This window comes from Parambassis ranga, chromosome 3, assembly GCF_900634625.1.
Source record: "Parambassis ranga chromosome 3, fParRan2.1, whole genome shotgun sequence".
NCBI lineage: Eukaryota > Metazoa > Chordata > Actinopteri > Ambassidae > Parambassis > Parambassis ranga.
The window spans coordinates 16407443-16431404 of NC_041024.1; the positions used below are offsets into that span (position 1 = coordinate 16407443).

The window sequence follows — 23962 nt, forward strand, 5'->3', positions numbered from 1 at the left end:
TACACCAGTACTCACAATTAAAATTAAAATTAAACCATCATAATCACTTTTTGTAACCCATATATTCAAATAGGAGTGTAATGGTTCTCCTGTCCTCTTTGCAATGTTCTGAACACAGTCTGTTTTTTTCTCTGTGACTTTGCACATTTTCACAGACTATTTTAAAATGTGTTTGTGCTCTGGGCCCTTTCTTGCTCCAGTGTTGGATGTTGTACCAGAGTCCAGCACTATTCCCCCTGCTGCTCAGTGATTTCTCACCACTGACTCCTCTCATCAGCATTGTGGTGTGTATGGGCCCGATTGCAGACCTGACCGGCAGGTATGAGGGGAACGGAGCAGGATATACACTCATAAATCTGACAGATGCATGGTGTGTCATTACATTCCACTTATTATTATTCTCTCACTCCTCTTTACACTGTGAGCCACTTTACCTGTTTTCCGGGCCCAGCTCAGATACATTTGTACTGTGGCCTTGCAGAGTGATAGATGCTCCTGGGGCGCTTCCAGGTTATTGCTGCGATTCCTGCTCTGGCTTTTTGTTTGTGTGTGAGTCTGGGCATTTAACCTTCCGTACTGTGGCGTATGAACCCAAAGCATTGTCTGCACTATTATCAGCTTAGAATGTTCTTGGCCAGAGTTTACATAGATATACTGAGTTTCTTCTAAATTCTCTACTAACCTAAACCATATGTCACGTCAAATGTAAGAGGGGTTGTTACACCAATAATAAGGTTATATTCTTTTAAATTTATTGGTTTACATTCTAGGATTTTGTCTCCCTTCATTATAAATTTTGTACTGTTTTCAGTAAGCTGCAGAATATTGTTCATCATTTTGACCTCATGACTACAGTACTTACCGGTAGCTATGATTTGTGCTGTTACAGTTTTTAATCAGACAGACGATTATGTGTACATTATAGAATAAAGAATCCTTATTTATTGCAGCCTATACTGGGAGTATATTAAACAAGCACAGATATGTTTACATTTACCATTTTCATTAACCTTCTGAACTATTAAATTTAAGTAAAGGGAAAGGTACCTATGTAACTACAGTGAGTTGATAATAACATTGACTTATTTAATATAATTCAGGAAAATATGTTAGCACATTTTCACTTTTGATTATAAATGATGATTTTTTTTCTAAAACCAAACAGTGTAATTTATGTTAAATAATAACCAGTGTAGCTTTTCACACTGCATCTGTTTTGCATTTCTTCCTCCTCTCATTCTCTCTTACACTTGCATGTTGCTCCTTTCTTCTACCTTACTCCTTACAAATAAGTACCTCAGCCACACAGACACACACACATACACACGGCCCTGGCATAGTGTCCCTGCGGCCCAGAGAAAGAGAGAAAGAGAGGGGGAGAGAAGCAGTCGCCTCACAAGAGCAGACCTCATAAAACTCCCTGTCACTTTGACTAATTTGTTAGTCTTGTCTCACTGTGTCGAATCGTCACCCCCCCCTTTCCCCCTTGATGCAACTCTACGCTGACTCCCTCTGTCCTTCTTTCCACCCCACGATATCCACAGGAAGAGGAGGGAGGGAGATAGAAAGGAAAAAGGGGGGCAATAAATGTAATATAGTGTGCTGGCCATTGGTTGCAGTGATCTACACGGCAATCCATCTACAGTCAGAAGAAGAACAGAGGCTTTATAGAGCAGAGGATAACATGATGGCTCGATTTCTCATCCACTTTCTGTCTCTGTCCCACCTCCAGAGCAGCCCTGTGGGGTACCACACTGGAAAAAAAACAGAAATATTATGAATGCAGTCTGGGCTACAGTCCACACTGAAATTGGGTTGGACCGGGCCAAGCAGGGTGGGGCAGCATAAATTGGTTCAGATGTTCCACTGGGACCCACGCGCCAATACCGGATTCATAGACATAAATTAAAACCAAAAACCCTGCTCCAGGGGAGAATCAATTGCCAGGTAATTATGGAGAATGGGACTGAGATTATAGAGATAAAACACAAACACAGAGATTTTCCCTTATGACACTGCAGCATCTCACCAGGGATTACTGTGTTATCTGGATATGAGTAACTTTTTTTGTCAGTTCTGACCCCTTCCCACTTTGACCCTACCTAGGCTCCAAATAGGAGCTCGGGCTGAGAGCTAACAATAGTCTGCATTTCACCACCAGCAACCCTCTGCTGAGCTGTCAGCGCCCTTTCTCCCTCTTCTTCACAGTGAGGCAAACACAGCACTCCTTCCCGTGTTTTTGAGGGAGAGAGGCAGTTTGTGATCACTCCAGCTCTAACCTATATCTTCCAATACACCCCACCTCTCCTGGCTCGCTGGCCTCACAAGGAGGCTGCTGTGAACCCACACACCAATTTGAGAGAAAGACTCATTTGCTACACTGCCCGTTTCCCCTTCTAGGCAGAAATGAGGGGCAGGATGTCCTGATGTGTGAGCGATGGGTGTTGGAAGCATTAATTTGAGCTGGTACAGTACAGGCTGTGCCAGTACTGCTTATTTACCAATGATATGGGTCTACAGTGAGATAATTGTACTTCAGAATTCAATTTCTGGTTCAAAGGAAAAACAAGATCAGATAGCATGAATAGATTACGAATGTATAAAAGATGAAAAGGGGGAAAAAACAATCAAATCCACAAGCTTACCATGACATCCAAGTGAATAAATATTGACAAAACTGTCAATTCCATTCAATTACAGGCAGAATGCTCTTAATTCCCTAAACCTCATAAGGCACTGATAATAACGACAGAGGTCAAGCAGCCAAGTGCCTTTATAATGGTCAAAGGTCAAGGTTTTTTATCTTGATTCTCTGTCTGTCAGTGCCTGTGGTTATCACTAGACTTTGTTGCTTCTCTAAAAGTGGTCACTTTGTATTAAGAATCCTTTAAATGGCAACAAAAGCTCCAATGAACTCAGAATAATGACTAGAATCATCAAATATTGGATGGCTTATCATAAGACTGCTACCTGATGGGTTCAAAAAGAGCTACAATAACACCAAAGAAAAGATAAATAACTGGTGTCAAGTTTTGTTTTTATATTTGGCAACTTTAATTTTAAAAATTTAATTGTAAAGACGTTCTACATGCATGCTGTAACTTTTACACTTTTTAAAGTGTAGCATTCATGTAACATCAGAAAACTTCATAACAACTACCAATGCAATTTTAAACAGGTCAGTACGTAGTGAGTAGCAGCTTTTGATTTGAATGCATTTTAAAATGCACTGCACAGAATGGTGCGACAGAGCAGAGATGTAACAGTTCCAGTTAAAGTAAATAAGTTATTTGTTTTCTCTAAGGGAAGTCATGGGAGAAATTGTCCGTTTATTTAGGGCTTAAACAGAATAAAACTCAATCACGGTTTTGGCAGCATCGGCTTGTTACATTTAGCTGCAGCCAAAACTAAATGAGTCTAACTTTCTAAAACAAACAAAGTAAAGGCAACAATATGTACACTGTGATACTTTTTTTTTAAGTATTACTTTAACTACACTCATTTTACTGTGAGTAAAGTACTACAATGAAACACTGCACATATGGTTATAAAAAGGATCAATGTCTCCCTATAAAATCTTTTAATGACAGAAAAAGAAATTAGTGATCCAGTTTGTCTGTGAATGTTAAATTATCTAAAGGTTTATCATCTGCCTCTTGCCGCTCAGTGCCTTTGCTGCCATTCTCCTTTCGGAAAAGTATTTTTCTTTTTGGTCTGAACTCTTTGTTGGTCATATGTCACTGTGATTGGCACAGCTGTTTTAAAATTATGAGATGGGTAACATGAATGGCTGAGAGGCAATAATTCATCACCACATCCTCTTATTAATATAGCATTTCACCTAACACGACTGTCAAGCGTGAATGAACAAAAATAGCAGCTGTGCCTGAATATGCTTTCATTTTGCAGACTTGATACAAAAGTTCTGTTGCCCATTTTAATCCCATATAAAACTGGGCCCGATATGGAAATGCTCTGTTCATAGCCAGGTTAAACCATTGCTACAGATCATCATTGGAGTCCTGTTTTTGCCACTGGGACTTTTTAACAGCACCAAACTGGCTGATTTGTTGACATATGCTTTCATCACCCTGTCCTTTCTGAGTTGCCATGTCACCACATGGACTGTTCTATTTGTTTAGTAGACTAAACGGCATACAACTGAGATAATTTACAGAGCAGGACTTCACAGCTTGGAAACTGGATTGGTACTGATAACAAACTAAGTGAAGGAGAACTGAAAGAGTCTCAGCAGTAGTAGAAGAGTACAGGTGCTCACACTTACGGTCCACTAATGATCTTGGAGAGCAGTTTTCTGTATTTGGAGTGGTTGGTAGATGCAGGGTGCTTTAGCAGTGGCATTAAAAAAAATCATGGTCAAACATGGTCAAAGGCCAGCAGTGTCCTTGTCTGTCTTTCTCTCCACTGCACTGTTATCAATCAGACACACCAGTCACAGACAGATAGACTGAGAGCACACTCTAACAAGCGTACCGTCTGAACACACAATCCTTTACTGGAAAATGTAAGCAAGTTCCTCTCTTCCACACTGTTGGTTCTCCTCCCCTCCATGACTTCAGCTGACTTTTATTCATCATTATGGAATGAAAAATATAGATTTATCCCTGGAGATTAGAACAAAGAAAAAATGAACGTATAGACATAAAGGAAATAGAGCATGAAGGAGAGAAAAATATGGAGAGGAGAAAAAAGTGAGCGGAAGAAAGAGAAAGGCAGAAAAGAGGCAGAACTGGGCAGAAAGAGAGATGGCCTCTCTAAGTGCAGCAGCACACGGGCACAGAGCTGTGAGTTCCCAGGCAAGACAGCATGAGCTGCCTATTTGTCAGCATTGATCAACCCATTAAGGGGCTGTGGTGGGAAGCATATTGGTTTTGGAGGCCAAAGGGGCAGGGAGAGACAAAGATAAAGCAAGACGGGGGGGTGGTTGAACTCCTTTCAGGCCTCGGCAGCCACACATCTGCAGGATGAAAAAGCCTGTGGTCTTCCTCTCCAATGTCTATTCAGTTCATTTTTCTGGGCCCAACGGGAAGGTAGTAGATGTCATTTGTCTTATAGCATCTCTGGAGGCTTCATTGCATGTGTTATCGAAGCCTTCTGCCACTGCAATGCTAATAAGGAAATAGCTAGCTTTTCCGACATACAGAATGTCACTTGTCATCTTCCTTAGTGTGTGTGTGAGTGTGTATCTGTGTGCAAAGAGTGGGTGGTGGGGTGGGGGTAGGTCCTGGCCCAAGGGGAAAGCAGGCAGCCTCTTCGCCCAGCCTCTGATGAATTCATATAATTAACTCTGCCTTGATCTGTTGGCTAATCCTGCACTCAGTAATAAGGGATTAAAATGTCACCTAAGCCACCTGCTGTTATTGAGCCCCAAGACTTTTGCGCTTCTGTGTGTGTTAGAGAGAAAGAGAGAAGGGGGATAAAAGTAGAGTGAAGTTTAAAATTTTAGTGCAGTAAGCCTAAGTGCTAAAACATTTCCTCTGTCTGTTTAAGTAAATGCGTGTAGACGACATGATACAGTAGCTGAAAGAAGTAGACATCTGAACTCCAGCCATATCACATGGGCACTACTTACAAAGCAGTTTGGTATCAAGCTGAACTCCATAATTTGGCAGGAAGCTGGAGCAGAAGTTGTAGCAGACTTGCTCTAAAAACTCATTGTCACACTCACTAAAAAGGGACATAAAAGTGGGACATGCCGGAAGGTGGGAGTTGAGAAATCCTTTTTCCCTCCTTTCTCACTATGACCTCCTTGGACCAAGTAAAGAAAAAAAGAAGAAAGAAAGGAGTGCCAATTGGTTGGCTAACAGCCTGCAGACCAACGGCCAGCTTGCCATGCCTGCCTGCTGGCCACGTCTACTTGGTTGCCTAGCAACCCCAAGTGTACTTTTGGGTTGTTTAATGACTCTTGATGCTGCAGTGGCTCAGGGGCTACTAATGAAGCCTCCCGACCAGTCGCTCCCGTTTAAGACCTGGAAGCCGACTGATCACTGGATGGGGATCTTGGGACCTCAGACTACCTTAAACCTCTTATGTGAAACCAATCCTGCCCCCAACCTGAGCTGATATCAAGGCATACTCTATCTCTCACATGCACATACACTTACAAAGTGTACAGAGAGCACACCTTAAATTGTTCTGTCAAAGCAAATACTAAACCAGATCTCATATCCATTGTGCATGTACGAGTGCCTTCTAGCAGTCAAATAAAAACAGCTACATGTTTGTGAGGTCTGTAAAACCTGCATCACTTCTGAACATATAAAGAACATACATATGGCATATGGATGATGTTCATAGAGTCACAGTCTTTTGAGTGATGGATCCAACTGGAGGAGGCTGACGCTTCAGGAAACTAAGTGTATAAACTTTGTATTTCTGGTTATTGTATTTAGCGATGTTTGTAAACAGGGTGTGATTCTTACAGTGACAGTATTTATTGGGTTCTTTGGGTTTGTCTGTGTGTGCATTTGTGTAAAGCTCAGTGTTTTTGCCTTTGTGACACATCTGTCATCCTGCTAAGCTTTGCTCCAGTGTCACAACATATTGCTAGGAGAGTACATTACATCCCAAGGGAGTAACCATGTATACGCTTGTCTATACATGTCCACCATGCTTATGTCTATATTTAGCGATGGTCTGAGCTCATGTCAACTGCTGTCAAGTGCTGGATTGCCTGAGGGTCCAACACCCACTGTGTTGCCCTAGCTGACTGATCTGAGTGGGCAGTACTGTGTGCCATTCACTGGCACTCACATGTTGGACCTGTCCACGTGGCCTAGTTAGAAAGATAGGCCCACTGAAGTCAAAAAAACATAATGCCAAACATAAAACACAATGCCAAATATGACATGTGTAGGTGGCCTCAATAAGCAAGGGTCTTCGTGCATGGCTCTAAACACCCACCTTTTTTCACAGTTTCAGTGAAGGCAAAAGATTGTGCATTTTTATGTTTTATATACATGTTAGTCTTTTTCAAGTAAAGTAAAAGATCAAGTTTTTTTTTCTTCCTGTTTATTATATTCAGACTCAAGAACCAGAGGAGGTATTTTTCATGGCTGGCAGTTTTAAATGAGTCTTTTGTTAAGTATTAAGTAGATATAATGTTAGTTTGGCAATGTTTTGCTTTCAACTCACTATGAAACAACTCTACAAAGGTTGTTTATCCATGTTTTACTATTAACCTTTCACAAAATATTTCATAGCAACGTAGCCTCATGACTTTTACTGTCTTCCATGAGAGGGAGGGAGGTTTGGGGCTAGGTCGAACTGGCTGATCAGACCAGTAGCATATTGGTAGTAAATTGCAAAAGGGTCTCTGGGTAGAGAAGAATGAAGGCAGAGTAAGAGGGATTGCTGGGGGTCAGGGATGAGCAGGATATAGCTGGTGACTGGGAGTCTGGAGCCAGGAGGGGACAGGAAGAGCAAGGGCCAGCCAGAAAGGACCTCTCCCGGTGGGGCTGGAAGTGGCTGATGTAATGGCATTAATCTCCAAGTGCCATCTGACACCCAGTGTGGCTCCGTCATTGAAAAGTGCTAATTCTGCTGAACTGTGAGGGGAATTCAGGCATCTCTAGAGGCAGTGCCCTGGATTAATTAAACACGCTGGCATGGAGTACTGCACAGATTTAACCCTTTTTACGCCATTGTCAGGATTTGTGTTTAAATCAAAAGGCCAGGACAAGCTCAGGACATTAACACCAGGAACATTACCACATTTTGTGTTTTCTCTTTCTACTTAACATACTCTTGCAGCTGCTCTTATTATTTCCGGCTAACCTAGGATTTCCCTTCTCTCTCTTCTTTCTTCCTCCCTTTCCCTCTACTTCCCTCTCTCTCCAGATGAACCGGCCCATCCAGGTGAAGCCAGCCGACAGCGAAGGACGAGGAGGTAATTAACCTTCTCCAGGTCTCTGTTGTACACCCCCCTTAAAAAAACACATGCACATGCAAATACACAAATACACTGGAAGAGCGCTCACGCAATCCTTAATATTCTGCTCTCACTTGAGACACACTGGGAGTTAGTAGAGTAGCCCATAATATAGGTCACTTGCTTCTATTGACTTCCCATCTGTGCCAGCAGAGGGGCTGTCTCAGGTTCACAGTCACTGGGAGCAGTTCAAAGACAAGACAGGAAGACATGGAGAGAATGAGGAGAAGAAATACACAAAAGAGAGAGAAGGCAAGCAAATGAGAGTGAAGGATCTCCTCCCTTCGATTTCTGAGGAGTAAGAGTTTTCTGAACATAAACCAGCACACACAAGCTCATAGAAACAGTCCATACTTAGAGAGAGACAGTGTTCTTCACACAAACCAATCAGAAAGTGAACTGAGTCAGCTTCAGTGTGATTCAGTTTGTGATGCAAGACTGCTAGCTGAACTTTATATGAACATTCTGCATTCTGTTAAAGTAAACCCGTCTGATTAAGAATAATTGTGACATTAAAATATGCAAATCTGCTCAGACACTGCTGATTCTCTTGCACAGTGTCCTCCCTCAATCTCTAGTCTGACTGACATGGTGATTGACTAGATCATTCTGAGGCCATTTGTGACTAACACTACTGAGGTTAATGCAGATTAAGCCTGTTAAAGATTTACACGGACTGAACTGGATCTAATTGGACTGGTCTGTGTCAGCCTTGTGTTTTCATTTCAGAGTGGTGATTTAGACTGCCTAGGTCAGATTAGAGTGAGCCACTTTGCTGATTTATGTGGTCAAGTGTGAATCAGATGGCCCATTTCTATTGCCACACACACCCCAATGTAGATCTTATTTTTGTCATGGCAGCACTTTAATTAACGGCCATCTAAAAACAGGCAAAGTCTGACCGACAAGGCCTGGGAGGGAGCCAATCGGCATTCTCACCAAGATAAATTGGATCTGTGGGCTTAAGAGGGGAGGATGGATGTGTCCCAATATCAATTACTACCCTTTTTTCGGCAGAAAGAGAAGGGAGATGAACAGGCAGTGTGAATGAAATACAGAGGGCTCTTACACTGGCACAGCCCCTGCTAGTCTGTCAGATGAACTTTCTATATAGGAGGACAGGATAGGACACAGCACAGAATGAAATAAGACCAAGCAGACAGGCCCCAACAGAGATATTGAGCGTTAATGGCAACAGGAAGTCAGCCGACAGGCCAGGGAAGTAAACCACAGTTGCGGCTGACAATGAAATGAGATTTACAATGAAGGCTTGTGGTTAAAAGAAAATAGACAGCCCAGCTAGGGCTGAATGCAGGGATAGAGAAAGGTATTTGTCTGTGGAAGGCTGAGGACCAGTCAGGTACACCAATCCCAGTGGGACCTCTAAACTGTCAAAACCAGGTCTAAACCAGGACATTTGCACCTCTACAATGGAGACACATTTATCACTACCAAGACATCAGCAATTATCTGTCATGGGAACTTGTGCAGGGGTCTCGATTACGTGCCTGTGCAGGCATTAGGGCACATTACTCCATTTGGAGACTCCAGTAGCCCCTCTTTTATTCCCTGTGTCCCTGAGAGACATCCTCTCTCTGGGGATATGGGAGTGTCGGGAGAAGTAAAACCAGTGCTCAGAAATTGACTTGGGGAGGGGAGGACTGGCGCCACACAAGCCTGCCACTTGGATCACAGAGCAGATTCACTGACTGTCTATTACATATTTCTTTCTTTTTTCAAGAAAGAATGAACACATGGGCCATGAGTCTCACAGACTTGAAATCTATTTCTGTCCCTTGAGTCAAGCGACCTCTTCTGAACAAATTCTACTTTTGCTCTGTGTACGTAACACCAGTCTGCACATTCTATCATCAACCCAAAATTTGAACTCAGAGATATTGAGAAAATTGAAGCATGGGTCTCATTGCTTTATAGTCATTGGAGAAACAGCCCAACCATATTTCCACTTGAAACTGAAGCAATTTACTTCAATCCAAAGCAGGCAGAAATGAGGACAAGTAGACATCTCTGGGCCTTCCGATCCTGCCTTCTTTCTTTCTATTTCTCCCTCTCTCTCTTATTGGACTCCACTGCAAATGGGGAGATGAAGTGATGGAGAGAGAAGTGGGGATTCAGTACAAGGCCCATGGAGGAATGCAAGAGAGTGAGAGATGGAAGACAAAAAGAGCGAATGGGGAAGAGACGACAGGATGAGAAAGTTAACGGAGGGTGATGGAGGCAGCTGAGTGAATCTCAGCAGTAAATCATCTCAGAGCCGCCCCATCCCTATCTCCGCCTCGCCTCGCCAGGAATCTTTTTCCCCCTGACCTTGTCTGCTGCTGTGTCTGTGAAGAAAAGATGGGGCCAGATTATCTATGATTGGAGATGGCCATTATCTAAACACAATCTTGGAGCCAGGTCCCACTCTTCTAGCCACTGCTGTGAGACTGGAGACCACACTGATGAGAAGAAAGATGATGGGTCAGCCAGCAACACCCTCTCCTTTTATTAACGCTGATAAGATGGTTTCAACACTCTGCCGAAATGCCCAGCAACCTCCATCAACATCGACTTTTTCACAATCTGCCACTCGCCATGCATTTGTCTACACAATCCTCTTACCCCACTTGTTTATTAGCTCCTCATTCTTTTGTTTTATTGGCTGCTTACAGTGCCAGAAGCATTGCAGTCTCTGTATGTGATATTCAGCAGCACTGTGTGAGCCTTTTTAATATCGTGTCCATGCCTTTTGTCTGTCTGGCTGGGGGGGGGTCTTTGTGAATGGGTCATGTTTGTCCTTGCCAACCTGCTGCTCTTCAGAAGGCTGACCTCAGTCGGGCAGAGGAGAGATTGACAGGACCTTAAGATGTTGCGCACTGTGCTGTCATGCCCCACCCCAGCAGGTAGGGAAGAGCAAGGACTGCTGGCTGGCACAGTATAGCGGTCCACGGGGAGGGGCTGTCTGGAGGCACCTCACGCCCACAGAGAAGCGCGTACCACTTTACATGCAAATGAAGCCAAAAGATCCCTGTGTGCCTCTGGACACGATTGTACAAAACTCTGAAAAGTGAAGAAGAATCCTGGTACTGGTGGATATGTGTGTGAAAGAGAAACACACAAAGACACAGACACACGAAAGAATGCAGGGATATTGAATGGTGACCATTTCGGGGTACAATTTAATTTTTTGATGAGCTCCATGACTGGGCCAAGCCTTCAGAGAATATGCTTCTGATGCAGAAAAAGGAGACTATTTTGCCAAAAACTGCACCAGGACATTTCTCAGAAGTTTTGAATGCTTTGCGTTTTTGATCATGAAAACCAGATGGTTTAAAACCCCCCTGCCACTCCATGGGATAACTGGACGTGACATCTCTAGTGTTATGAGTAATGCTCTTGCAAACACAAAGTCTGTATTCTCTCATCATGCCTGATACACTGTCAATTTGAACGTTTGTTCTCCTCTGATTATTCCATTTACCACCTCACTATACTGGATAATCCACTTGCATACATCAGATAAGGACCAGCAGCAGAAAGGTTTAGTGTGTGGTTGAAAGTGGCACACTTGAACTGTACTTAAACGTATTTATTAAAGATAACAGAATATATTACATTATTGCAAAATATTTGAATTTAAAATATGGACACAATTAAAAAAAAAAACAATTTTAAAATTTTAATAATTTTTAAAATAAAGCTTTCCATATAGGGATGACAGTTAAAAAAAGATTTAGTCTTGCCTTATTATTCACTAACCATGGCACTATTCCTTACATGGGGACTTTTTTTCCTTCATGAAATGTAAAATTAAATTCTCATTATCTGAGCAGCTCATTCTGGAAGCAAATAAAACATTTTGAAATACACTAGATAATTAAAACCTAAAGTCTAACTCAGTATTAAGCAGCAGGTCCCAACGTTTTGAGCACCCAGTCTGTACGCCTACACATGTGAGTGTGTCTGGTAGTGGGCCTCCCAGGCAGCCGGGTACCGGCATCAGGCTTTTCTAATGAGTCCATAAGAAGCACAACTTCTTTGTTGTGCTGCCTGGAACATTACTCTGCATTTGAAATGCACCCAACAGACTAGCATGCATCTTTTATCGTTGAATGCAGCTGTCCATGCTTTCTGAACACTTACTACTACCAAGCTTCCCAGACTATACAGCCAGCGGGCAATAAGTGATAGAACCATGAAAGAACAAAAAAAAAGAAATATTTACCAAGACACAGGAGTAGCAGAATAATTCTTTAAAGAAAATATTCCCATTATTGGCAAACAAAAGCAGAAACTTTTGAAAAGTAGACTTCACAGCAACTGATTCTTTGCCTGAAGAGACAGAAAAGGATGAGGAATAAAATGTAGGGTAAAGAGGCAGACATGCAGAGAGCAACAGAGACAAGAGGAGAGGAGAGGAAAAGAAACGCACAATCTATATGCATATACTGCAACCTACAACACAAGTAGCACTTTATTCCAGTGAGAGAAGCATCAATCTTGACAGCATATGGCGTCTGTGCAAAATCCATTAATTTTTAATATACCGGGCGCTGAAATGAAAAGGGTTCCTGAGACAAGCAATTGTCAGATGTCAGTAGTGTTTTGATAACTTTTTTGATCTCCTTTTTTATTTGCATTCATAAAACAGGGCTGTCCACATGCCACCTCAGTTTGGGCATTGCTTGAGACTGACATGGAACCATTTTCCACACAATTGCTCCCACCTTCAGGCTGAAGATGAAGCACTGAGGGGAATGAGAAAAAAAGATGTGTAGATGACAGCATGTGTGAGAGGAAGCATGTGTGTACTGGCTGGGGCCTGAAACATCACTGCTCTCTGTTCTGCACTGTTTATAGAGAATATGAATGCATCTAGTCAAGAATTGAAATATATTTTAATATGCCATTTACTTCTTTGAGACATTAGGCACCAATACTGTAAAATGATATACTTGGGTTTCTCAACTACACACATGCACACACATTATTTTTTTAAAGTAGTGGCAATGTTTAAAGAGCAGATTAGAAAGGTCTCTTCAGAGTAGAGCACAGAAGTGCTGTAGAGCTCAAATGTTCTCCAGCTGTGTGGCGCAGCTCTGTTAGAAGGATAAGATGAGCCCCTCTCAATGAAAGATAAGTACAAAGAGGTCAAATAGTCATTCAGTGAGTTTTGTCATACTTCTGTATCATCAGTCAGTTCTATAGGAATGTCCTCACCCCTCTTAATGCAAATACGATACTGCACTTGAGAAGAGTATTTTTTTTTTCTTTTGCTTCTGCTCCCCACTTTTAATGGATAACTCACTGGAGTTGTTTGGAGTTAGGGAATCGTTTCTTTGTGTGGAGGGTGCAGTACAGAATATTTATTCATATTCATAAAATGCCAATTTAAAGCTTGTGAGTGGCCATAGGAGATGAGTGGGAACTTGCAAAATCCAATAAGAGCTGCTTTGGAGACAGGTGCAAAGTGGACTAATTAATAGCAATCTATACACTGGCCAGGGCATGCAGTGGGCCGACTGAGACACTCTTAGGTCAGGCAATGAAAAGATAGCAGCTCCAAATTCATTTTCTCACAGTGGCTCTCCCAAAGGAAGGCTCAGAAGTACACTCACACTTCCTTTAATGCCTTCACTGGGGTGTAATTTATTTTTGCGTTTGCCAGCACATTTGGAAAGTTCATTACCTCGCTCATGGCTTGTTAATTAGCCTTGTAAAGCCGCCATTAGATCTCCTCAGGCCAGGACCCAGATGAGACTTTTGTCCCAAAACATTAACACACTGCAGGAGGCCTGTAAAACTGTACTCTACCCATTTAAGTTGCAACACTGACACCTCAGTAAAAACCCTGAACGATTGAGGGACAAAGTCACATGTGGTGCAGATAAGCTGTTGCATCACTTCACCTTGGTGTCACAAGCAAGGGGTCAGACTTATTCCTTTTGACCACCTGTTCAGGAACCACCCTAGAGCTACGCATTATCTCCACTAGTGCCCAGTATCCATGCAGTCATCACTCGCTCAGTCTTTGTCAAGCCTTTATGTACGTGTGCTAATCAACTTAGGATTCTTGCTCTCTTCTAGCCCTGGAACTCCAACAGCAGAGTACCAGTAATGAGCATCAGACTCAGCTGGTGGGTTTTAGAAACCCTGCTGTGTGAGGCGTGACAACACGAACATGGACTGACACCATAGCTACAACACTAGCAGTAGAGACTAGGCAGCGTGGCCTTATTGATTATGCAGGTGCTCATTTGTGTGGCCAAGCGGGTAGCAGGCACGTGTCTCATTTGAACTTTACAGGAACAGAACAGGATCCGATTTCCCCACTGCAAAAAGGAAGCCCTGGTGCTTTATTTTTAGAACAGCTGCGTCTAATGGGGCCTGGCAGGTACAGGAGGCGTCACATCTGTCGAGGCCCAGGTGATGCTCTCGCCCTCCGCTCCTACCCACTCCTCGCCCGCTCCCTACCAGTCAAATGACTCACACTGAAGATCAACAGTGTCATTTCCAATAAACTCTTCTTCCTCTTCCTGCCACTTTCCATCAGTTCTGGCGATAGGTTCTTGCTAGTAGCCATTTCATTCCACAACACAGTGGAATAGAGGATGCATAATGTAAAAGATGTAAAGAAGATGAATGCTCTGTCTAATGCCAGTGCAGTGGGAAGATTAATTAGAAAAATCTGGCTTTATGACTGGCCAAAATGTAGTGGTAGGCTATAGAGCCCATACATCTGAGTGTGAATGCCCCCTTCTGGAGCTCAGGACACAACTAGGACATTGGAACTGGGAGACTGGAATAGATGGAGTTACCATTCAAACTTAATGAGGAGCAATTCCAAATGTTTTACTTGAGTTGAGTAGAAAAATGGGTAAAGTCAGTGTTCGGCATCCTTTAAGATAATGAATTCCACTAAACATTTTGACTGTACTCACTTTATAACATGTACTTAGCCAATCACTCATAATCATTCCCCACTTATAGATTTACAAAAGTTGTGTCTTGCGTTATGTGAATTTTTATGCAGCAAATAGAGTTAAAAAATGACATATCTGCAAACCTTTGGCTCATAATAAACTGCCAATGGTGGGTGTCAGTGCCAAAATTATGGCTAGTATGAATGTACGTTTTCATACATTTTTAAGAGAACAGTACCCCCTTGCATGTGTGTAAAGATGTACATGCTGGCATTTGACAGTTGCTGTGATGTGTAGATAATGTGTGATTTTCTTTTCTTAAACCCAAACTAGTACTCTGGTTTCTTAAACCTAAACAAAGGTGAACAAAGGTAAACAACATGAACATTATCCTGTATTTACTGCCCTCCAATGACATGGAGCTTGCTCTTTTTTATTATAAGCTCTACTGCTTTGGTGATGAAAAAAATGTCACAACATGATCCTGCTCCGTGTTCCCTTTCAACTTTGTGAGTTAAGCAACCAAACAATCTAACAGTTTGTCTACTTGAGCGAAATATTCTTGCTCTCTTTCTACCTTTACCTGAAACCCACAGCGCTCAAAACATCATCTGTATCAAACGTTATCCTGGCAGACTTGAATAGCTCACTGGATACAGGAATATATCTCACTCATACCAGGGCGGGGTGGCACACCACACAACAGTGCGATCAACAATAATAACAGCAGCAGCAGACCGCTGATAAAAGGGGGGGTTTGAGTTGCACAAGTTCTTCTCAGCTCTGCAGAATGGTGCCATCAGCTGTAGCATTTCTCTGTTTTCTCCTTTCTCCCACTCTTCTTTTCTCTCTCTTTCTCCCCCCTTCCTCTATTCCTATTCAGAAGACAGGAAGCTGTTTGTGGGGATGCTTGGCAAGCAGCAGAGTGAGGACGATGTCCGGCGGCTGTTTGAGACCTTCGGCCAGATCGAGGAGTGCACCGTCCTGCGAGGGCCTGATGGGGCCAGTAAGGGTCAGAGCCCACACACCTCCCACTCTGTTTTTTCCTTTTCTTTACCCTGTCTGTCCCTCTTAATCCGTCTGCCTTTCTATGTGGTACTGGTTCTTTTTACATTTTCAGAACCATGCTTTTCGTGCCTTGCACTCATTGACATTGTCTCTGATCTACTAACTCATCCTCCTCCCTTCAGCTGTTGCGTTTTTTTCATTGCTTCTTATGTGTCGTGCATGTGTTTCTATCATACCTCATTGCCACGTGCTCTGACACTTCCTTTCTCCCACTTTCTTTTTCTCACTACTTTCTGTATTTGCTTTTTTTCATTCTCACTCTATCTTTCACTTCTCTCCTCTTTTTCTGTCTCTGCTGAACTTCTTCTTGTGTTGTCTCTTCATCACGGCAACTCCTCTCACCCTGAGTTTGTACTCAACAACTACATCACACAACACCTCGTCTTTTTTGTGTACCCCTCTCCTCCTCCTGCTCCTCTTCCTGTTATCTAAAAAGTGGAGGGGTGTAATCATGTTTGTTTCCCATATTCCCATCATCCCTCCCCAGAGACACCATTGGACGATAATGTCCTCCTGTAAATAAAGCATCTACGCTCTGGGTTTTTGCTGCTGTCACTCACTGTGCGGCAGATTTGGCTGCATTCATGACCAGCTTATGCATTCTTGTCTGTGGGTTATGTGCTATTTGGTTAGTAGAGCGTGGTTAAATTAAAGATAGCTAAAAAAAGGGGGGGGCATGCAGGTGGGATTGTTCTGAGTTTACGTGGAAGACTCTTTTGATGGGTTTCTGTCTCAGAGCCACATTTGGGGCGATAATGCCGGTGATGTGACTCTACCTTCTTTTCTCTCTGTTGACTATGATTTATTCTTCCATATGAAGCTTCAGAATGTGTGAAAGAGATCTGTGGGAAGGTAAAGGAGGGGTTGATAATGTGCAATCTTGCAAAGCCCTCTGAGTATATCAAAGAGAAAGCCTGGCTGTACTGAACCACACACCTATCTGTGTCTACATCTGTTCTTCTCACTGTTAATCCGGGGTCTATTGCTCTGTCGCCCCACCGGCCCACAACCTTTCTTTCTCTCTAGCTTCTTTCCTTTTTTGCTGTCTCTCTCCTTCCTATCCGGCTCCCTCTCTTCCTGTCTGCTCAGATGCTTCAAGCTGACTGACAGCACATAAAATGAAATAAGGCCTGTGCTGGTGTGTCAGACAGGAGCTAGTTTTCTCCCTCATTCGTGCTTTCACTCCTTTTCACACTCCCTCACCCCACACCTCAACTCTTTCTCTTTTCTCTCTCTCTTCACATGCCATACGTTCCTGCTTTACTATTTGTCTCTATTATCACTGATTCGATCAGTTCTAGGTTCCACTGCTATGAAATAGGAAAACTGTAGAGTAATGTTAACTATGAATTCCAGTACAAGGCCAAGGTCTCATACATGTATAGGTATCTGGTCCTATCACTCACTGTGCAACAGTCCCACGCAATCATTACGGGATGTTACGGCAATTTATTTTTCCAGCCGCCTCGCTCAGGATGAGGTTTCCGTAATTTGAATGAGACAGACCTTGAAATTGACAGTGCTATCTGTTCCATGGTAGAGGCTTTGTCCCCTGTTGATGTAAATTTATGCTACTCAGAGGCTTTTCAGCACCCCTCTTCACCCAATAAAAAGGCCGAGAAGTTTAACATCCATCTCTCTATGGCGCTGCTCCTCAAAGTACTTTCAAAGTGCAACACTTGCTGCCAGAGTTGAATAGAGCCTCGAATTGTCAGGAATAATAGAGAGATGGCTTTTAGGTCTATAATTAAGTTGTGTTATAAATGTCACCCATCCAGAGGGATGGAATTCATGCATACATATTATTACCCCGGGAATTCAAAAGGCAGTGCAGATCCTCTTGCTTGAAAGCAATACAATCTCTCTTTTTCCTTTTTTCCCCAACTTTCGGAGCCATCACATTCAAAACCTCAAATGTGCACTATAATTTATGAAGCAGTAGCACTTCCAATTCTTTTGAGATGTTGTGCTCTGCATCCCTTAACTTTTTTAGGTCAGCAAAAGCATGGCTACAGTCTTTGATGAGGAATTTGTTAATGCTGTATACAGTACACTACACGCCGTTTCCACTGATGGTGTATCACAAGCCCTGTAGTTACAGTGTGTTTTGCAATGCCTGTGCTAAGGTGACTGGGACACCTGGGTGCTGGGTGACCTGGCACCATATTGGACATCTTGTAAAAGGGAACAACATTAAGATACCTCGCCTTCCAAAATCATTAAGCTTTTGCAGGAACAAATGTCTCCTCACAATTTCAGCCACAAAGGTTAAATGTGTTTGTTCCTTCAAAGACAAAGCTGCAGTCAAATGGTACACAGTGGGCTGATATATTTCACTTGGACAAATGAAGACCTTTCCTGCCTCTACCCGGAGGGGCGTTCAAGTGAAGTAAAAGGGTGCAAGAGTGCTTTGACAGAATCAAAGGCTTCTTTGACTTATCTGTTTGCCTCTGTAGATCTGTACAGCTTTGAGGACTCTGACAGTACAGAAAACACATGGCCTTTACCACTTACCACATTTCCATGCACAACATTTGCAAATGCTTATCGCTTATCACGTGGCTTCAATGTGGATCCAAAGGTTTGGGTAAAGGTGGAAATTGTCCTCCATTCCTCCATTGATTGCACACCTATTGCATGTCGCTCAGTTCCTTTTGATTTTGCCAGGAAATTATTAATGTGTTTGTTGGGGCAAGCTAAGCTGACTCCTGAGACAAAAGTGAATGGGCTGCTGCCAGACACGGAATATCTCCTGAGCCCTCCTATCAGTGTTTGTAGTTTAAATGAATAATCACAACTCCTTCGGTCATGTAGACTGAGAATATGTGCAACCATTTTAATACATATCAGCAGTTCACATTGACTCAACCTATTCTGTCTGGTTCTAAGACACTGCTGCTCGTCAATTAATGGATAGTGGGCAGAATTAATCCACGAGTTTGTTAATTAGGTATCTCTTGACTTAACACATGAGCTACCTGAAGGCACAGATAAGAATAGGACATAACAGAACACCCTGTGCGGTCTATGATGACCATAAAGCTTAGAGAAATAGCTCTTGTTTAATTTAATGGGTTTTGGAAATTACCACATTTCAGGTCCACAGCATTTCAGGTCACTAGATTTCTTTTTATGTTATATTATGTTAGTGGCTGTCCTCACCTACACATAGATGTAGAAAGCTCATATTGTGCATATTTATCAATTTGAATTTTTTTAATACATTTGAATTGTTTTTGCAGTGAGGTTCCATAATAATGCTCATCTGTTCCCTTGTTTTCTGGCCAGATTTTTTTATATTTTTGCTTTTGTGAGTTAGCACAACAGATTTAAGATGATTTGAATGCCCCTTGAGCAAAGCCCCCACCCACTACCCTCTATCTAAAATGATATGCGAGCAAAGATTTGGTTAGATAGGCAGATTATAATACCATGCCTTTGTCATCATAATCTCTTTTATGAGTGACTGCACACAAATCACAATGTGTAAATATTAAACAGATTAATAATCACAAACAAGTCAGGGTAGTAAATGCCTTGGCTCCATGCTCAAAAATGGAGGGAGTCAAATTAGAAATGGGCAAAGGACAGGATGTTCCAAGCAGCTAATGCCTTCACTACAATTAGACTGATTTATTCAGAGTTATGCATTCAAACACACAAACAGCAGAATATATTTACAAACCAGATAACATGAAACCAGTGTTAAAGAATGCTGTTTTCCCCCAACAATATTCAGGACCACCTCACTGATCCTGTGCCCCTCTCTCTCTCTCTCTCTCTCTCTCTCTCTGTGTTTATACAGGCTGTGCCTTTGTCAAGTTCTCCAGCCACGCAGAAGCGCAGGCCGCCATCAACAGCTTGCATGGTGGACAGACTATGCCTGTAAGTAACACGTTCACAACAAGTGCTGTCATAACAACTGACTTAATTGTTTCATCTTTATTTAATGCAGTTACAGTTGTTTTTAAATTTGATGTGGGCCATTTAAGAGTTTTCCAAAGATGTGATGTCACTTGTTGTGTTGTAGTTGTTTTATTTATGGCAGTTCTTTTGCCTGGGGTCAGAGTTTTATATATATATAAAATAATGTTTGAGGTACGCTGGTTTAAAGTTTTCAACAAAGACGGGTGGATTTTTTATTTTGAGACAGACACTGACCAAGTCTTGCTTTAATGTTTTCTTCTCCCCTTGCATACTCCCTCTGCAGCTTGCATGCCTCTTTTTGAAATTCAATACCGAAGGTCTTTGTAGTTTTTATGTATTAGGAAACAATCTCATACATTCAGGACAAACACATACACCAGAACATCAGAATATATTTATATATTTACAGTCACCAAGATGACTCTTTTTAAACCACAGCAGTCCAAACCCACATACATTCTCACTATGTGCCATCTCACACAAATGATTCCCACAGTCAGCATCTGCTACCTTAAAAGTGCACAGCTGCATACTCTGTATCTCTATCTTTTCACTCAATATCCATTTCCTTCTCCTGCTATTCAAACTCCCTTTTCAGCCGACAGATACAGAGTGTTTACATTCACAGGCTTATAAAGATATGATTACTGTGCTCTGAACATACTGCATATAGCATGTGCAGTACTGTATAATATGTTATTTATTAAAGTCGAAATTGACACAGAGGCACAGGTTGAATGATGGAAATAGAAAAATGAGGAACTCTGAATATATAAGAATTGTATGGTATCTAACTATACTTGTATAATTTGTTCTAAAAATGCACTTTGTGCAGTGACACGTTGATATGTTAAACACATATATATCAGTTTTAATCATAACAACGGCATTTATTATTATTCTGCTAATAGAGAAAAAGAGAGTTAAACAACTCAACAAAAGCCTGTGGCTTATCTTGTTACTATAGTAACATGCTAAAAGTTACTTATTACACGTCTAAAAGAAACAAAATATTTCTCCTAATCTACCAATGTCTGTTAAGAAACCCAAATAAAGTTAAATGAAACAACCATCAAAGGAAATTAAAGGGGTCAATGCTGCAATTATAATAAACTGACAGCAACTCAATACACAGATGACCTTACTAAACTATATTTTTTTTCTAAATGGGAAAATAGTCTTTATTTAATATATAATTAGGAAGCTTAGTTTACATTAAAGGCTTTAGAGGCTGTATCTGAACAGTGGCAAAGTACAAGGTGTAATAGAGATGTAAAAGGTGGGAAGTTTTTTCAAGAGAAGTTTAAAGGATGCCTACACTTGTGTTTAGAATTTCATATAGAGAGTTCAGAGAATGAATGGAAACATAGTGGGAAATACCCTTCAGTACCACATGTAGGCAATATGTTAGACAACTACATAACTAATGTTGTATAAAATCTACAAAGCAAGTATATCTGTGGTTTTCAAATTTAATTACATCAACATACAAATGTGTGCTATCACCAGTAACCTTATGTTGCCAATAATGATTACAGTTTGGCCTGGGTCAGGATGTTTTTGTTAAAGAATATTCAATATTTAGAGCACTTAAAAATCTTATCATAGGAAGCTGCATTACAAAGACTAGAAGGGAGGTTAACAAGTAAGTCAATATTATAGAAAAGAGTTATGATGGATCTTCAAAATGAGGTCAGATAATTAAGCTGTCCTTTACCACTTCCTGATATGTCAGCATCAAGTCCTTTAAAATACTCTAGAACGCTTGTAGTTTATCAGCCCCTCATTAACTTTCTTGTGTACATTTATTTAATCAAAGACTGGATGGTATTTATCTTGATGTGTTGTGGAATGATGGTGTACTATCAATATTGCTGCACAGTCCTGTTGTGAGTCAGTTTGCTTAAGAATCACTCACATTTCAGAGACACAGAACAAACACCTGCGTTTAATTCCATGGCTGTGGTGCAGACACACACTGACCATCACACAGAATTACTAATATACAGCATATTAAAGCAGCAGAAAACTCGGATGGATCAATATTTTGGTTGCAGAGAGGTGTGGAATATTAGCTAATGGTCCAGTTGGTCCTGTTTGATACACATGTACAGCAGTTGTAAGAGGCATGAAATAGCATTAGTTGGTGTTGTGTTGGTTTTTGTAGCTAAAGAATGAGGCCACCAAACCTGCAACTTTTGTCAAGCAGCACTTCATTATGAATTGGATACACTTCTGTTGAGCCTGAACAAGGCCACTGAAAACGCTTAAGGAGAAGAGATGATAAATTCCAAAGCATCTCCCTGCCAGTGCTGTGTGTATGTGTGTGTCTGCTACACAGCTGGACACACACATGAGCACACACTCTTTCTGGCAGACATCCACACCTTCACACACTTCACTGATGTTCTGCAATAAATATTTACGGATGCTTCCTGGCAGCCAGATAGTGTCCTGGAAGCCAGATGTAATTTACACATCTTTTTGATGCCGCCTCATTTTGCATTACATTGAAGTAGTGAGGGAGGGAAATAAGTGGTAGAGTCAGTTTAACTTTGTGTGTGGCTGGTTGTTGTGTACAGCAGACACCAAACTTTTTGGCATGTAAACCACAGAGGTCAAAATTTAATAAGTGTGGGCGACGAGCCAGAGGATAACTTTGCTGTCCACTGATCATGTACAATTACAACATGCCTCTTACTGAAATGTGATCATAATCAAAATATTTATCTTCTCTTCAAAATGTCTTGTTTACTCAATCAATAGAATATGTTTATATCCAAAAGATTTGCATAATCGAGTCCTGAGAGACTGTTTTGCTTTCTTGCGCAGGATATTTGGCTCATGCTGACTGTATTTTTGCAGTTAATGTATGTTGCCTTGTCTTGCAGCCTAGGCACAGCATTAGGTAAGGCCACTGAGCCACCCGAGGTCTGCTGCAGATGAACTGTCCAAGGCAACATATGGAGCCCCAAACAGACCTGGGGCAGATCAAGAGACATCCAAAAGTTCATTAATAATCTATAATATCCATATCTCTTTCCCTCTATCCCTGCACCTGTTATCCCCTCTCCTCAAATCCAACTTCCTCTCAGATTAATAGGCAAGGTGGCCATTAGTATCCAACTAAGGCTTTGGTACCGATGGGGGATGCAGTTAATTTGGATAATATCACTGCCACATGTCGTCAACAACAGACTAACAGGAGGCAGGATTCAGAGAGTGGGCTGCTCCGCTCACTGCCTGCTGCCAGCTGTGAGGTCTGGATGAACCTTGAACAAAGAGTTGTCTCTCACTCTGTCTACCTCCCCCCCTTAATGTTCACTCTACAGCATCTGTGTTACCTGGCACACACACATGAGCCATAAATAATACCTGCACCAAAATACACTGGCCCAAAATGAAAGGCATTAATGAAGCTTAAGGGCAAGAGATGTCGCTAAAGGCCGTGTGCTGATAGATCAGGTCATAGATTTAATTGATGTTTATTGAGAATTGCAGGTGCTCCAAAATTAACTTAAAATGTGATCGAGTAGAGAACAGGTACTCTCACTGGTTCATCTGTTGGATTACTGTAGGGCTGCTGAGGCACAGGTGGCAAAACTTCAAATGGCAAAGCCAGAGGCAGGCAAACAACACCCAGCAAATTGCAGACATTGTCATGTTTGGTGTCACAGCGTGGCTGACAGGACCTGTGGAGCTTGCTGGTGTTGGCAGCAACATGAATGTGTGTGATACTATAGTTCTGGATTAATGAGCGATAAGAACAAGCCAGAGAACACTGTCACTGGAGCACACGATCCATGAAACAGAATATGGAGCTTCGACATATAGAGATTTGTAGGTTTTGCGCTCCTCACAGTTAAAGCTGTTATTTGTGGACAATACAGTACAGCAATACCTTAGATGACAGTATTTATGCATTGACTGGAATGATGGAATGTGTTCAGCAGATGCTGCCATAAGTGATAGGAAGCAAGACCAGACCAAGACAGCGTTATACACTGCTAATGAGAAACAGCCCTCCTGTGAAGCTAGCAAAGATGCAGCAAGTTTCTGAGAGTAGAATCTGTGGCCCACAGGGGGTTCATCC

General features: G+C 41.9%; 1 protein-coding gene across 1 annotated transcript in view; it reads left to right on the forward strand.

Moving 5' to 3' along the window:
• celf6 (CUGBP Elav-like family member 6) overlaps positions 1-23962 on the forward strand; it is a 111477-nt gene that overhangs the window by 69978 nt on the left and 17537 nt on the right. The window contains exons 3-5 of the mRNA XM_028401043.1: positions 7861-7909; positions 15758-15886; positions 19748-19827. Of these exons, the coding sequence (XP_028256844.1) occupies positions 7861-7909; positions 15758-15886; positions 19748-19827 (258 nt within the window). The remainder of the gene's footprint in view (positions 1-7860; positions 7910-15757; positions 15887-19747; positions 19828-23962) is intronic.